This window comes from Sabethes cyaneus, chromosome 3, assembly GCF_943734655.1.
Source record: "Sabethes cyaneus chromosome 3, idSabCyanKW18_F2, whole genome shotgun sequence".
Classification (NCBI taxonomy): Eukaryota; Metazoa; Arthropoda; class Insecta; order Diptera; family Culicidae; genus Sabethes; species Sabethes cyaneus.
This window is the reverse complement of record NC_071355.1, coordinates 56907958-56925246: the sequence shown is the minus strand read 5'-3', so window position 1 is coordinate 56925246 and position 17289 is coordinate 56907958. Positions and strand designations below refer to the sequence as shown.

At 40.6% G+C, this 17289-nt stretch overlaps 1 protein-coding gene across 1 annotated transcript; it reads right to left on the bottom strand.

Annotated features, from left to right (window-relative positions):
- Positions 1-376: 376 nt before the first annotated feature.
- Positions 377-15249, bottom strand: LOC128743154 (uncharacterized). Its single transcript, XM_053839679.1, has 4 exons — positions 14845-15249; positions 1474-1584; positions 949-1413; positions 377-885 (listed from the first exon to the last, which is right to left on the bottom strand). Exons 1-4 carry the CDS (start codon positions 14986-14988, stop codon positions 733-735), a joined length of 873 nt encoding a protein of 290 aa, XP_053695654.1. The 5' UTR covers positions 14989-15249; the 3' UTR covers positions 377-732.
- Between the last annotated feature and the right edge of the window lie 2040 nt (positions 15250-17289).

The window sequence follows — 17289 nt, the reverse complement described above, 5'->3', positions numbered from 1 at the left end:
TCATAATAATATGGGTTTTGGTCTCCAAGCCATACGAGCTGCGATAGATTCTAGCGAACTGACTTTAACCCATCTAAAAACCAAACACAGCTGTTTGTCCACCCGATACAGGGGGGAATATGTTGTTGAGAGAATTTTATAACACCAATTAATTTGTTAATTAACCCATCATCAGGGTTGCGCCGGTTGCCCTCCGAGCAGCGAACTGGAATTTGTTTATCATTTCATCTGTTGTTACAAGCAATTTTACATATTTTGGAACACGGGATTTCAGCATCCCGCCAACCACACGGACAGGTCACTGCTAACTAATTTAATTAGATTGATAGACCAGACAGTTGACGGAGCGAATTCGGCTGGGGCCGTTGTATTTTTTTTATTGAAGTCGTTTTCGTAGCAATAGAGATATACAAACGTTCAAACGATCCTAAGCCTAACTAATGACTTTTTCAGTTTCATATGACACATGAACCGTACAATAACTTTAACGTTATATGTGAAGGTTAATTCTTCTTAACCTCTAGCGAGTCACCAACATTTTCGACGTTTTATGTTATATATTAGTGATGTAGATGTTACTACAGCACTTTGAATCAAAGCGATATAAATTATAACGATAGCAGCACTCCTGGAGTTAAATAAATAACATGTAATTTAGAGCTGGATGGAATAAGAAACATGAGAAATCTTCGCACGATAAACATTCTTTGGTATAATCTACACATTTTGGTTTTATTTAGAAACGATGAGTGCCAGCGCTGATACTAACAGAAGGGCCAGAACTCCCAGCAAAGATTGAACGGTGGCTCCATTGTAGCAGACTTTTCTCACCGACAACGTCGACAGGTTACGTCTTTTTAATAAGTTTCGTATGCTATAGTTTTCCTGTGAAAATTCAATATTTAGATTAGTTTGGCCTAACAATTACGCGTCGATTCCAATACTCACCTCTGGAGACAAACCCATATGTTGCCGCGAAAGCACAACTGAGAACAGCTGTCCTCCGGGTAAACTTTGACAGAACGTCAACACCAGTTGATTATTGATGGCTTTCAGAACCTGAACCGTTCCGGTGAATTGCATATACGACAGTTGAACCATCGATCCGGCCTGCGGAGCGGACGAGATCCAGAATCCTGGCCGACTGTTATTGTAACGCAACGTGTACTCCAACGTGTGATCCTTTTCATCCCAAATCAGTCGCATATATCGAGTGCTAGAATACTGATGTTGTTGCTGTTGTTGTTGCTGCTGCCAATAATGGTGCTGCTGTTGCCCTTCACGGTTCTGATAACGACGATTGCCATATTCCTCCGTACTTCCATAGTGACTTCGATCACCTGGATAACCGTAGGATGTACCAAACCGTACATCCGGTCCTTGATCTCTGTATGGACGCTCACTGGTCGGGGTCTAAATAAGAAAAATCACTTAACTCTGACGATCCTTAATTCGAACGTGTACTAAACCTACCGAATTGGTAATATCTGAAAGATGAATCACCACGCACGTGTCGTAGATCGATTCTCCATCCTCGCTTCCCAGATGAGTAATTACTTCACTTCCGTACCAAAGCCCCATTATCTGCAAATGAATAAGTAAACAAAGTGATGGCATAAATTTCTCCATTCAAGTATTTATATGCATATAAGACAAAATATGCCGCTTGCAGTTTTCATTCTCTCATTTCAAGGTCAGACTAAGTACCGACGCAATACGATTAAGAATTTCATTCATTTTCTAAACGGAACATGGGGTGATTGCTACACTTCATAGTCGCTTTATTTTCCTGTGCACGTACTAGGTATTAATATCCGATCTCCAGCGTGTTGTGTTCTAGTTATTGGACACAATTAGAGCATTTATTCTTTTCTCGCTTAGTCGGCAGGCAGCGTGGCAGCGGAGATCGCACCGATAGGTACCATTTATGATGTTTGCACGTATAGATGACCCGCCAACGAACGAAAGATCACGCCACCAATTGGATTGGTTATGACTCAATTTCTGGTCCGGAACGAATTCCGGTTGACCTCAATGATCTATATAGTATTCAAGATACAATCGATCAACAAATAAGTAATACAGAGTAAATGAGTAAACAATCGTTTTGCATTCTGTTATTCAGGCGAGTGAAGTCATAAACAATTAATACGTAATGGGTGTGTTTGTTGAATTCACTTATTCATTTTGGTAATTTTTAGGCCCAAACTGCTTAAAATATGATAAAGCATGTAGCAATCAATTATTCAACCATACCGTCAGCGAATAGTTTTGACAATGGGCGTGTCCTATTATAACATGTGCTGCACCCTTCTGTTCACAGTTTGATGTGATTTGTAATAATAATAATTCAAATGCTCTTAGCCAATGCTAATAGAAATAGATACAAAGTGATACAGAATTGACAAAATATAAATAATGAAATAAAATGATAAATCGAACAAAATAAGAATAGTTTCGAAACATCCACGGCTTAGCGGTAAGAAATCAAACAGATGCGAATAGCGGACGACCACTAAATTTGGATATTAGAAACGATATAGACTGAATACCCGAGCAAAGTTTTAGCAAATTGAGAACAAAATTTGATATCTTGAAGTAACGGATTTTGAATGCTCGGAGTGATTTCATTTTGGTCAACTTAGCGGTTAAAATATGAAAATTGATTGCAAAAATTCCACGCCGTGAAATTAAATTGAATACTACTTTTGCTATCAAAAATATCAAACGGAATACTAATTTTGATGTTACACAATATTAATAGGAAAGCAGAATTAGTTGTCATTTTACTATCATATCATCATCATTTTGCTATCATCATATAATTTGAACCAACCATTTTACTAGGAAAAAATTTAATTGAAAATAGATTATTTAAATATTGAAGGTCTGATACATGCCATTTTGAGTTGGAAACAAAACATTTTTTCTAGTTGATATCAACATCCGAATATGTAATAATTTTGATAGGGTATTGTCGTTATCGTCGGGCCACTGTTATGGTCGGGCCATCACGATTTCACAGTTTTAGTAACTCATGATATCTATGATACAACCATTGTAAAACTTCTTACTGTGACAGCTAACTTTTCACAATATTGTAAGTTTCAATCGTGTATTCAAAACACCCGTACTGAATTTAGTGACTAAATCTTAGAAAAAAGTTTTCCAGACGTGATAAACTTTTCTTCAAGAAATGATTCATGAAATGCAATTATCGAGATAAATTTTAAAAATGTATAACGTGTGTTATGCTGCACACGAGGACTATAGAAAAATCCCCTCCAGTAAGGTGTTTGGGAAGGCTAAGGTAAAATACTAAAAAAGCGCTATTTGCACAGGTCGGGCCACTTCAGTAGTCCATGGTTGGGCCACCATAATTTTATGCGCAGAAGCGCAATAATCGCTAGAAAATATCAGTTTCGTAAAATGTGATGAAATAAAGCATAATAAATACGATAAAAACCTAGATTTTTGGAGTTTTTCCATTGTAGTTGTACACTTCGGAAAAGGCCATTGTAGCAATATTGATTTTACAAGATCGCCAAAATTTCGCAAAAATGCAATTAAAAATAGGGTATTTGTACCTATCTGAGCCGTTGTTCACGGAATTCATTCTTTTCATGTCTCTATAAAAAAATTCAAAACGTATGTCTTACATTTTCTGCGATGGCACAACCTGTACAACATGGCCCGACTATGACAACATTTTTTGTCTTCACGTAAATGCCTATAACTTTATTATTTTTCAAGTAATCAGTTCAAAACTCTCCGGAAATATACCTTTTTCTTAGACCTATGCAACGATGTATTTAGATTTCCAAAATTCCTTTTGAAACGAAAGTTATGGGCGAATTCCAAAACGTGACCCAACCACGACGACACTCCCCTATACTTTTGTTGTCAATCCTTGCTCGGGTAAGCATCCCCGGACAACCAGCAACTAGTTGGCGACGGGAAATGTGCAGTTGAAAAAGATCCTTTATCTCAATATCTCATTCTTGACCCGACTGGACATTTTATCCACAGTTCCCCATCTCTTTGGGCCTGTATTAGAATGGACACAAAAAAACTACCCATTTATCGGCACTGGCTGATTGTAAGAATTTGAGATATGAAGCATCTATCGTACGAATTGAAGAATGGGTTGTTTGCCCGATCTACAAGCATAACGACCTGCCAGACTAAAAGAACTATTGTACTATTACCGTCTGCGATGCCGCCTAAAATGTGGTCTCCCTAATTATTTTCCGACGACCAATTGCGAAAAGGTGGAAAGTTAACATACCAGTTGCGTTGAAAGGCGGTCAACGACGGACCAAATCTTTACGCTTCGCAGATACTTCAAAAAAGCTGTCAAGCTTCCAGTCCCACACATTAGTCATATTGTTCATCGACTACAAAGCTACGCATGATATTATCGACCACAAAGAGCTATTGGTAGTCACGATGAAGAATATGGGACACCATGGTCTTGGAGAGAGAAGCGAAAACGGATAGTTGTTTACAGAGTTTTGTGATAATAACAACATGGTCAATGGTGGATCGCCATAGACCAATACATAAGGTCACGTGAGTTTCCCGCGACGGCCGATCAGGAAACCAAATTGGCCATATCTGCATCAATCGAAAGTGAAGAAGAAGCCTTCTTGTTGTACGCAACAAGCGCTGCGCGAATATTGCATCCGACCATCACCTTATTATAGCTGAACTGGGGCGTCACTCGTGTTCAACGAAGAAAGAAGAAACTTGAGTGTCGTTACGATTTCCGCCGATTAGAGAATCCCGAGTTGAAAAGGGCCTTTGTCGAACAACTTGAGTCCCGAGCCTCGGAGTTGCTAGCTGGTAGAACTGTCAAAGAACAATGGACCCGCATCAAGAACGTATTTTTCTCGACTAGTAACGAAACACTCGGCAAAGGCGCAGTGGGCGAAGAGAGTGGATCTCGGATGCAACTTGGAGGAATATCGACGAGCGGAGAGAGACGAAAACCGGCATTGAGTGAGCGCGAACCAGAGCGGCTATGACCAACAGCTGCCCGTTAACGATACACAGAGGGTTGTTAAACAAGCTTGTAGGCGGAGCATTAGACTGCCTCCCTAAACCGACAAAGGAGGAACCACCGCCGCCAAAGGTGTTATCCGTTTGTTGTGCAATATATCTCGCCACCTTAGTAGCGCCAAGCTGAATGCTAAGATGCTGCTGAAGGACAGAGCTGGTCAGTTACTGACTGACCGTGCAGAACAACTAATCCGGTTATAATCTCAGATTACAGCTTGGTTCGACTCATGCACCTTCCAGCATTGGACAAAAGGTAGGAGTCAAAATGACTACTTGTCAAGCATAGCTACCAATACCCCCCCCCCCCTTCCTTTCCGCTCTTCCCCCTCCTTCACCAAAATTTTCATTTCTTTCCCCTACCGTCCCTTCATCAATTGTAGAACCATCGTTTCAAAAAAATATTAATATATGTATGACCTCATTCCAAGGTCAAGACTAAAATCTTGAGATTAGTCTATTACATAGGAACGGGGCCTTCCCTCGAAAACCCGCGCCGAGAAACGCGGCTAACATACGCTGACGGACGAACAGCGTCACGTGCAGTACCTTGCAAGTCGTAAGGACCGGCACAGTGTCGTCGTCCTGAAAGTAAATAGTAGTTAGATTAAAACTTCTCGCTCGGTGGTAATCTGCAATTGATGCAGGAAGCGGCACAATATGTGTCGATAACACAACCAACACGCGTAGCTATCCTTGAGAAGTGGATTTTGCGGTCTCCTTTTGTCCAGCGCCTCTATGGTTCAAAGGTACAAGTACCAGCGAACCACATGCCCTGGAGGGTGTTGTGGGTTCGAATCCGGTTATAATCTCAGATTACAGCTTGGTTCGACTCATGCACCTTCCAGCATTGGACAAAAGGTAGGAGTCAAAATGACTACTTGTCAAGCATAGCTACCAATACCCCCCCCCCCTTCCTTTCCGCTCTTCCCCCTCCTTCACCAAAATTTTCATTTCTTTCCCCTACCGTCCCTTCATCAATTGTAGAACCATCGTTTCAAAAAAATATTAACATTTGGAAGCTATTTGAGTTCGTTTCACGGGCGGCAAATAAGTTTTTATACGGTTTAATTAGCTTTTATCTTGATGTTTGATGAAAATAGGACAAAATGGACCACTTCCCGAAGTCTGCGCAGGATGAAACCATCACCAATCGATTTCCTGCATTTTTTTACATAAGAATAGGTATCTTGTAAGATTCCTAACCAGCGGCTTCTAATTCTTGGGATTACGAGCTCGTTTTTGCCCATTGTGCACTGGATGAAATTGAAACAGTGAAAAGTATTACATCCAACAGAGCATCATGGATAGATTGCATTTCAGGCGAGATGCTCAAAGCTGATCCATCTTTGTCAGCCCAAATGATGCATCAGCTATTCAATTGAATGCAGTAACTGACGTGACATCACGTTACTTTGTAATACAGAGTCTGTATTACTCTCTAAGGTAACCCTTACTGCGGATGTAAGGCAGGGCCGCTTTTTATCACCGCTGCTGTTTCTCATCGTTATGGATGAGATATTAGTTGGAGCAATTGACAATAGACCAAGTCGAGGATTGCCTTGGAATCTTCTAACGATGGAGCAGCTAAATGACCTCGACCTAGTCGACGACATTGTCTTGCTCGCACAACACCAAAACGATATGCAGAGCAAGTTAGATTACCTCTTCGAGAGGTCCCAGGCAGCAGTTTTCACAGTCAATGTAGCAAAAACTATGTCTATGTCAACTTCACAGTAGCAGTGCAACAAGTTGAGCAGGTCTTTCAACGCCTTTCTTGGTAACCGGACAACGCCCGATAGTGGTACCAAGACTGATATAACGGATCAGGAACGCCAGAGGTGCCTTTGCGGGTCCTCGTGAACATATGTGGAAGTGGATCGGACACACCTAGAGGAAAAGAGCAAACGAGATTTGCAGAGATGCACTCGCTTGTAATCCGCATGAACAACGTAAAAGAGGCAGACCCAGAGGTTCATGGCGACGCAGCTTGGCCAACGACATCCGGGCTGTAGACGAGAACCTGAACTGGTTACAGGTAAAATCCATGGCAGGTAACCAACCAGGTAGCAGTGGAGATCTCTGATTTCATCCCTTCTGGCGGACCGGCGGACATGGACACATCAGTAAGTAAATTAATACAAATCTAATTGCCGAGCTCTCGTTTACCATACTGATTTACAACCTGTTGACGACTGAAACGCATGAAACGCATGAAACAGCGCAAAACAAAACATATTTGTGACATGATATAAATAAATTGTGAAACAAAAAAGGGTATTGAGCATACGGCGAACCAGTGTTGCCACATGTACAGATTTATCTGGAAAAGTACAGATTTTTTCGAATTTTTTGGTACAGATTCTGTACGGTATAGATTACAGATTTTTGCCAAAAAGTACAGATAGGTACAGATTTTTCTGAGTGTCAAAAACTTATACTTTTTTCTCAGTACTGTTTCTTGAAATGAATAGAGAAACAATTCTTAGAATGAATGAAATCAATACAAAACATATTTATGTCTAAGTTTAGCAGAGATATTTGCAAACATCATCAAACAAATAAATGATTTGAGACTCGTGGATTTTTTTAATGCTAAAAAGCCAAATTTTTCTATGCAATAGATATTTTTAATGGTACAGATTTGAGTACAGATTTTTGGAAGAAAAAGTACAGATGAAAAAAATTTTTGCCCCTTCCAGTACAGATGAATATGTGGCAACACTGCGGCGAACGCAAAACACATAAAACGTACTCTCATATGGGTGGATGGGGAGAAGCGGCACCTATGCAAGTTTGTAGTACCTGACCCAAGCTTCAAGGTGAAGTACCTACTAATTTGATTTATCCACTCGCCCCATTTTGACGTAGGACTACGTCTATGTTTACTATACTGGGTTGGGCAGTACTTTGTGAAAACGAAAATAGAAGCGTAACGTTTAAATCAAAGATTTTAAATGCTTATAACTGCTATACTACTGAACGAAACATAACTGTTAATATGTCGTTGGATAGATAAAATGTCCAGCAATTTTACAGTAACATGCATATAACTTCCGGATTTCCGGATAAACTAACGCGATTGGTCAAGGCGACGATGGATCGAGTAATGTGTGTTGTTCGAGTATCAGGGGCAGTCTCGAGTCTCTTTTAATCTCGAAGAGGGTTACGGCAAGGTGGTGGGCTTTCATGTTTGCTGTTCAACATCGCTTTGGAGGGTGTGATAAGAAGAGCGGGGATAGACACGAGTGGCACGATATTCATGAAGTTCGTCCAGCTTCTTGGCTTCGCTGACTACGTTGACATTATTACACGTACCTTTGAGAGGATGGCGGAAACGTACATCGGATTGGAAGCTCAAGCCAAACAGATTGGACTTGTCATTAATGTATCGAAAACAAAATACATGAAAGGAAGAGGTTCTATAGAAGGGAATGCTGACCTCCTTCCCAGATTCATTTAGACGGTGATGAAATCGAGGTAGTAGAAGAGTTCGTGTATCTGCGCTCACTGTTTACCGCATACAACAATACCAGCAGAGGAATACAAAGACGCATTATGGCAGAAAATCGTGCCTACTTTGGACTCCGTAGGACGCTGCGATCGAACAAAATTCGCCACCGCACGAAGTTAACAATCTATAAGACGCTGATTAGACCGGTTGACCTTTACGGCCATGAGACATGGACTATACTCGTGGAGAACCAACGCGCCCTTAATGTTTTCGAACTGAAGGTGTTGCGCCCGGTGATCGGGCCCCATAGTCTGCACACCGACTCGAACGATAACGGCCAGCGATGCATCAACTTTGCGGCTTCCCGAGGCTTGGTGATTAAAAGCACCTTTTTTCCCCACAAAGATGTCCACAAGGCCACCTGGAGATCACCTGACTAACGAACCTCGAACCAAATCGACCATATTCTCATCGAGGGCCGGTTTATCTCGAACATCACCAACGTACGCTCCCTACGGAGTGCGGATATTGACTCGGACCACTACCTAGTAGTAGTACATGTGCGCTCAAAACTATCAACGGTTTATACCTCGCGACAAAGTCGTCCTCCTCGGCTAAACATTCGGCAACTAGACAACCCGCGAACTGCTGAAAACTACGCGCACGTACTGGATGAAGCTCTGCCTTCCTCTGTGGAGCTAGTCGCTTCGACCCTCGAAAACGGATGGAATAGGATACGCTCGGCAGTCAACGGGGCCGCAACCGCAGTGCTAGGTGTGGAAACCTCGAGTGCACGAAACGATGGGTTTGACGGGGAATGCCAAGAAGCGATAGAGAGGAAAAAAGAGCTTGGGAAAACTATCTGAGCAAATCCACGAGAGAGAATTTGGCCAAGTATCGACAAGCGAGGAATGAGTTGACCGCGATCCTGAGAAGGAAAAAGCGCCAGAAGGAGGACAGAGATTATTAGGAGCTCGAACAACTATTCCGGGCTAATGATACCCGCAAGTTTTACGAGAAGGTGAACCAAACTCGCAAGGTCCACACACCAAAACCTGACATGTGCAGGGACGAGGGAGGGAATCTAATCACAAGCGAGCGCGAGGTGGTCGACAGGTGGAAGCAGTTCTTCGATGAGCACCTCAACGGCGATATAGCGGCAGGGGACGCAATGGAAGTTAACCTCGGAGTACCTACAAACGACAACAGCGTACCGGCTCCCGATCTCGAAGAGATCCGACGAGAAATTGGTCTACTGAAGAATAATAGAGCCGCCGGAAAGGACCGACTCCCGGCAGAAGTCTGCAAAAATGGCCAAGAACCGCTAGCAACGGCACTTCACTGGCTGATTTCGAGGATTTGGGAAGAAGAGAAACTACCGGAGGAGTGGATGGAAGGCGTAGTTTGTCCCATCTACAAAAAGGGCGACCGGCTAGACTGCTGTAACTACCGCGGCATTACGCTGGTCAACGCCGCCTACAAGGTGCTCTCCCAGATTTTGTTGCGTCGTCTATCCCCAATAGCAAGAGAATTCGTAGGGCAGTATCAGGCGGCCTTTATGGGGGCCCGTGCTACTACGGATCAAATTTTTACTCTCCGACAAATCCTTCAGAAATGTCGAGAGTACAACGTGCCCACGTATCATATTTTCGTGGTTTTCAGAGCAGCTTACGATACCGTTGAACGCGAACAGCTATGGCAGATAATACACGACTACGGTTTTCCGGACAAACTGACGCGGCTGATCAAAGCTACTCTGGAACGAGTGATGTGCTACATGCGCGTTTCGGAGACTGTCTCAAGTCCTTTCGAATCGCGCAGAGGGTTACGGCAAGGAGATGGACTGTCCTGTATGTTATTCAATATCGCTATTGAAGGTGTGATCCGGCGAGCGGGCATCGAAACGAGAGGAACGATCTTCAGCAAGAGTAGCCAACTCCTAGCCTTTGCAGACGACCTCGACACCATTACCAGAAACCGTGGGACGGCGGAGGCAATCTACGCCAAAATAAAAACGGAGGCTAGGAGGATAGGGTTACAAATTAATGCGTCGAAAACCAAATATATGGTAGGAAGAAGCTCCCGAGAAAGTAACGTTAGCCTCCCACGGACAGTGACTATTAACGGCGATGAACTGGAAGTGGTTGATGAGTTCGTATATTTGGGATCTCTGGTTCGACAATAATACGAGTAAGGAGATCCAACGACGTATTCAAGCTGGAAATCGAGTCTATTTTTCCCTCCGCAAGACGTTTCGATCCAGGAGCATACACCGCCGCACAAATCTGACGATGTACAAAACGCTAATAAAACCGGTAGTCCTCTACGGACTTGAGACAGTTACTTTGCTTACGGAAGACATACGTGCACTTGCCGTCTTTGAACGAAAGGTGTTGCGGATTATTTTTGGCGGAGTACAAACGGAAAGCGGAGAGTGGCGGAGGCGTATGAATCACGAGCTACAGGCGCTGCTTGGAGAGATTCCCATCGTACACCTGGCGAAAGTTGGGAGACTACGGTGGGCCGGCCACGTCGCAAGGATGCCGGACGACTGTGTAGTGAAATCCGTTCTCTTCAAGAACCCACCGGCACCAGGAATAGAGGGGCTTAACGTGCTAGATGGCTCGACCAGGTTGAAGCTGACTTGCGTGTGTCGAGACGCGCAACGAATTGGCGTCGAGTAGCCCAGGACCGAGTACAATGGAGAGGAATTCTTGATACAGCAAGAGCCACCCCGGCTCTCGGCTGAATAAGTAAGTAAGTAATAAGAAACGAACGAAATCCTGAACCTCACGACCGGTATCCGTAGAGCATCTGCTCATTGTTTTCAGGAGGCAATAGATACTCGTAAACATACACATGCCAGAAATGCAGTCCGCATTAGTTCTTTCTCTAATGAAGTGACATAGAGGAATATTTCATCGAGTAAATATGTTATCAATACACCGATAATGCTAACATAGGCCTACGTCACCCTTTCGTACAACCCTTAGGGCTGTATACCTTGTTATTTTATCCAATAGGTTTATCAAGTTAAAAAAATTAAGCTTAAATAAGCGATAACTTCGTAAAGAAAGGTCCTTGAGGTTTGCAGCCTTCTGCAGAAACGTGTGTTTTGAATGCTTCAATAATTATCTAGAACAATATGTTCTTGTAAAATGCAACCAACACAAGCTATATATGAAAAACTAATTTTTGAAGAACTACCAAATGAAATGCTTTGTATGTCTGCACTCAACAGAGAAAGAAATCTCATTTCTTCAGCAAATTTGTTTGCCTTCATATTTGCTACAACTTTGCTGAGAAAACTATGACTGTGTTTTCCAACACAAATTAGTTATTCTTTTATTTTTATCATACTAAGCCATGAGTAACTATTGACAGTTTCATATTATGGGGGGTATTCCTAGGAACAATCCAAAGTCTCTTTACTGCTTAAATGAAAAAAAAAAAAAAGACGGCAGATAATAAGTTCTACTGTACACCCTTTTGAACCACTGTGCAGTGCCTAGAGCTGCGTTGAAGAATAAAATAAATAAAAGTGGTCCCAATTTACTGCCTTGGGATACACCAGATTTATTTGTGAATGGGGACGATAATTTTGACCCAAGTTTCACTTACAGAACCCTATCGGACAAATGCAGACGAGCCTAGCCATGTAACAAACTGTTGCGTAGGACCTAGGCGTAAGATTTTATCGAGCAGTATGCGGTGATTGATGCGGTCAAATGCAGCTCTATATCACAGCTTGTACCTTTAAAAAACTAAAAACTGATTTTTCAAAAAAGACCATCTCAGAAATTGATGAAAATGGTTTTGAAGATAGATAATGCTAGATATGGCCAACAATTCTTCCGTACATCGCAAAATGGGCATATTTAAGAGAAAAAAGTTTTTTCTAACAAAAACTTTTTAAGTTCTTTCCAGAAAAAAAGGAATTGCAGTATTTTCGAAAATTATAGCACCTTTTTGTTGGTGCGATATTTGGAGGACTTGTAGGTCATATAATTATCTATCTTCAATAAAAATTTCATCAATTTCTGAGATCAGCTTTTTTGCAAAATCTAATTTTTAAAATGTTTTTTTCAGTGTAGAAATAATTTTTATTTTTTATGAAAATTCAAAAAATTTTCTAAAAGAGATTCGTAGATCACTATCTTGTAGTTTCTATAGTTTTCGAGCTTCATTTCCAATTTAAAAAAAGAGAAAAAAATAAGCCCTTTCCAAAAGCTAGTCTAGACCAATTTTGGATAAACTAAGTACGCAAAGTTGTTTATTTATATGAACTCTTTACACACACACAAAGTTTTCATAAAATTCTGAGAGAGTCATGTCAACCTCTGGTCGAGTTGGCGTGAAATCCGTCTGGTATATTGATATTTTCCTCCTTATCTTTAAAATTGGTTCCTTACCCTACGCATAGATAATCAAGAAACTAAAGTTTGTTCATCGTTCATTCATGTTCGACAGTTGACCTATGTGTAGGTACCAATATTGTCAAAAATATGATGGATCAGACACGGTTTCAACGATTTCGCGCTTAATCCTGATATTTCGCAAGTGTCGACAGCCCAAGTAACATTTTTGTTGTATAATAGCTTATTAAACTATTGTGCAGCTGATTCCCGTGGAACAAGTCCTTGATAAGCTATTGTACAACAACAATGTTACTTGGGAGGGGAGCAACTGTATTCCCGCACGCGCTCAGCGTAAATTGAACCTATCCAAAGTGAGTTTACATGGTGCGTAACTTAACGTAAATTTTATTTCATTTTCATTATAAAAAGGTTATTTCACTTGTTTTGTTAATCGAAGGGATTTAATGTGTTCATAGTTCTCGCACATACCTCTCAGTGTATGGTTGCACTGTTTCTTTGTGTTATTATATACAATATACCTATAGCTCAAAATGTAAAATGATGCAGCAATTTGTCAAACGCAAACCAGGGCTAAAAGATGAATCATAAGAAGTACAAAAGTGCTACATCTTACCTACTATAATGGATTAAAATACGGTGGTTGTCACTGTGAAAGCCTCTTTTCATTCACATTCACAGATGAGCAAAAAGTATATTTATCATTTTCCACTTCAGTACCGATGGTAATTTTTCAACATAGAAACTGACACGTCTTTTATCTTAGGAAACTATTTTACTATAAAATAATCTTCAGCTGTTTGTTTTGAAATGGATTTATTCTTCAACCAAAATCTGTTCTTGGTTCACTATATCACTACCTATCAGCAATTACAAGGCGATAGAACAGCAAAGTTCAACAAAAATTCAGCCATCAGCTTTTGCAATTAGTCTAGTTGAAATTAATTAGTAAAGATTATTCCTGAAACAACAAATAACAAATAAAGATATATAATTTGCTGACCGAATCGGTGAGGATCACTCCGAAAAAAATCTAAATTTCATTTGAGATAAAATAATAACAAGTAGGTACCCAATAAAAAGCATACGATTTGACATATTTTAAACTTATTTTTTCCTAGCGCTTTGCTTAGTTTTCCACCTCTCAGAATAGTCAATTATTAGCCTTTTGCGGTTATGACCGACTATTTCCCATAAAAACTCATATTTAATTTAGTATATTTAATACTAAATTTCTTATTCTGTCTTCCTCTCCTATCTGAACCATCAATTGAAATAGTTCGTGTATGTGCGATTATCTAACACTTTCCTTTTCTACAATCAATGTCATCGATTGGGTAATAGATCTATTGGCTTTTCGATAGTGATTGTGATAGTGATAGTGATTGGAAGCATGCAACCCATTAGTATAAATTGCAACAACTAATTGTACAAATCCGTTGAAGACGGCGCGGCGTGCTCACTGCAGCGGAAAATTGTCTGTGCCACGAGATGCAAATGCATCTACTGCAATCGATGTTTATTGGAATTCAATTGAAATCATTCAGGGTATGTAATATTCCAATGCTATTTATATGCCACAATAAACAATATTGTTCATCGGAAGAAGCAATCATTGGATGATCAAAAGCTGTTAAATTCCTAACTGCACTGCTAAATTCCACCATAACGACAGAAAAAAAATCATGACATAATCTGTATTGTTTTCGATTATTGAAGCATAATTCTAACGATTCTCTCTTTGCATCATTCTCATAAGCACATATGAAGTGATACTTTTACGCTCGATTAGCATTGCTGCCGTCTAAAAAAAACAACAACATATTTGATCCAATATTTTTATGTTCATTGAAAAGGTTCAATTAAATATTTCCGCGTGAACGAATTCACCAACAGGTTCCAAAAGAGTTCGTACTGCGAAACGGAAAAGTATGCAACAACCAGATATGCACGTACTTGTTCGATGTCCAACCCGTTTTGCGGATTCAAATCGGTACAGAATTGTGCCGCCGAAGAGGCACGGTTCTCGCTGGATGAATCATGATGCGTCAACCGGCTTCCGCTGACCGCGTGCAGCACCAGCAACAGTAGCCACTTCATCTTCTACGTATTCCGACAAATTTACGCTCCTTGCCGGGCTGGAATTCACTGGCAAACAAATTGAGTCTTTCCACTCGGTGATCACCTTTAACCCGATGAACCCCCCAAAAAACTCGTCAAGCCAACCGTAATGGTAATTCAAGCCTAATCGAATTAAGTTTCGTTCATTGCCCACCACGCTGTGCGGCGCAAAATGTGTCACTATGTTCCAATCCACACTGTCACTGTCTACGGAACGAACCGTCCTTTCCGAATCCGGCGGTGTCTTTCTTGTGCGACCGAAACATTCAAACTGCAATCGACGACTGACGGCTCGATTTGAATCCACGGTCCTCTGGAGTTGTCTGATACGATACGACGATACGTCCCCTCGTGAACATTGTACATGCGGCGGATGCGGACCCACATAAAATCGCTTGTGCACCAAACCTACAGTGAACCCATCAGTTCTCAAGTTTTCCCGCCACTGACTGCTGCGAGTGAATGCTTCGATTTAACCCTTTGTAGGAGATTTTTCTCTGCTGGATCGTAAAACGTTTGGCTCCGGACAATATATAAGCAAAACAATATATTTAATCAGATAATGTTTGAACTCAAAGTGGAAGCTCACTTTCTGACGGTTAGTCGCACCCGGCTGCTGAGGGTTAACGGCGATAACGCGCATGTGAAGTTCTATAGCAGGGCTTCCCTCGACGTTCGCGTTGTTTCAAACAAACTGGCAGTTAAATGCCATTTTTTGCAAACAAACACGATCGCGACCGAACGGGATAGACGACCTGCGAATGTTTAACGCTTCATTGACCGAGTGACAAATGCGTAGTTTTTTTTTTCTTTCTTCTTTGGAGCAGGAAAACATTTGAACAGCGAACGAAAAATGGCTAAGGATATTGAAAGTCAAATAATGTTCCCTGATGTCGGTGTGGTTTATGAGTTACAAAATTAACAATTGGATTGCTATCATAATGTTGAATTCTTACGAGCAAGAAAGTAAATTATCATTTTTTTAATACAATATGGGTGATCAATAACTTTTCTATAACAAACCAAATCTGGATGTTCCTCATCAAGTAATTTAATCATTGTTTTACCCTGTTTTCATGGAAAGAACATACAGGGGACTTACCACAAAAACAGATCCTAACGAGAAAATGTAAAATATTTTAATGCTTTTGTCACCCATCCGCCTCCCACGTTAGGAACTGGCTGTGATTTTTTCGGACATAAGTTAAAAACTTTTGTATAAAATCAATTATCTGTGAGTTTTATAGCCTAAAGAACTTGAAAAATAACTGTACTGTGTTAACGCTTCTAGCACGAAACAGAAGTGGAGGTTCAAACAATGTGAATGGCCGAAAAGTGGCAAATGGTTGGTTTTCACAATTAAACTTTAGGAAAAGGCTTTAATTTTTTTACCTTGTTTAAAAAAATCGCATTCTTTTTTTACCCCTCCCCTTTTTCAGTTGTTCAATATTAGAAGGCAAAAACTTAATGGAATATTTATAGTTTATAGTATCTCAAAGGGACAAGGCATGAAAGTGAGAGAGCGGAAAATTCGATAAGAGAGGGTCATTGAAGCAAAGCTTATTAAGTTTGTATAACGTTCACTGGCGTGCTCAGATATCAACAAGAGGTGGGGCATACAACCTTTCAGAAAAATTCCTGGATTCCGTTTTCTTCTGTTCCGTTCTTTCTCTTATTATGTCCTCCTTTACAGTCACATTCTGTTTTTCTTTTCCGTTTTATCCCTTCGACGACCGTTTTCATAATTTTCTCTCTATTTTCGTCTTTTCTGTTATCGTTTCTCCTGCTCCCGTATTTACTCGTTTTCTTTTTGTCTTTTTCTATTCCGTTTTTCTTCTTTTATGTCTATCTCATCCTCCTTTTCTCCTCTTTAGTCTCCTTTTTTGTCTGTTTCCCTCATTTTTAGCCCCTTTTTCACTCTTTTTATCCCGTTTGTCCTGTTCTTAACGCATATTTTTGCGCTCCTTTCCATTTTCTCTCCTTCAGTCTCCATTTTTCGTTTTTTGAGGAACAGCAGCCGAAAACGGACATCCAGATCCAATGGTAATCCATTTATGAATATGCTAAGAACAATTTACATTTTCATAAGAAACTACTTCATGAGATATAAATTGTTGTATTAGGTAAAGGAACAACAAAAAATGCTGTCATAACAAATTTTCCATGAAGAGAATAGAAATTTACAAACTAGATAAAAGTATTAAAAAAACCCACTTGAACAGAACTTTTCAAATTCAAAAAATTTCCGTTTCTACAAAACACAATTTTCAGAGTTCGTTG

Bases quoted from the DNA above. Each gene is read 5' to 3' on its own strand.
- LOC128743154 (XM_053839679.1), bottom strand. From the start codon at position 14,988: ATGAAGTGGCTACTGTTGCTGGTGCTGCACGCGGTCAGCGGAAGCCGG. The intron at 1,585-14,844 runs GTACGTGCATAT...ATTCATTTGCAG, and splicing joins ACGGGTTGGACATCGAACAA to ATAATGGGGCTTTGGTACGG. The intron at 886-948 runs GTGAGTATTGGA...GAATTTTCACAG, and splicing joins ATATGGGTTTGTCTCCAGAG to GAAAACTATAGCATACGAAA.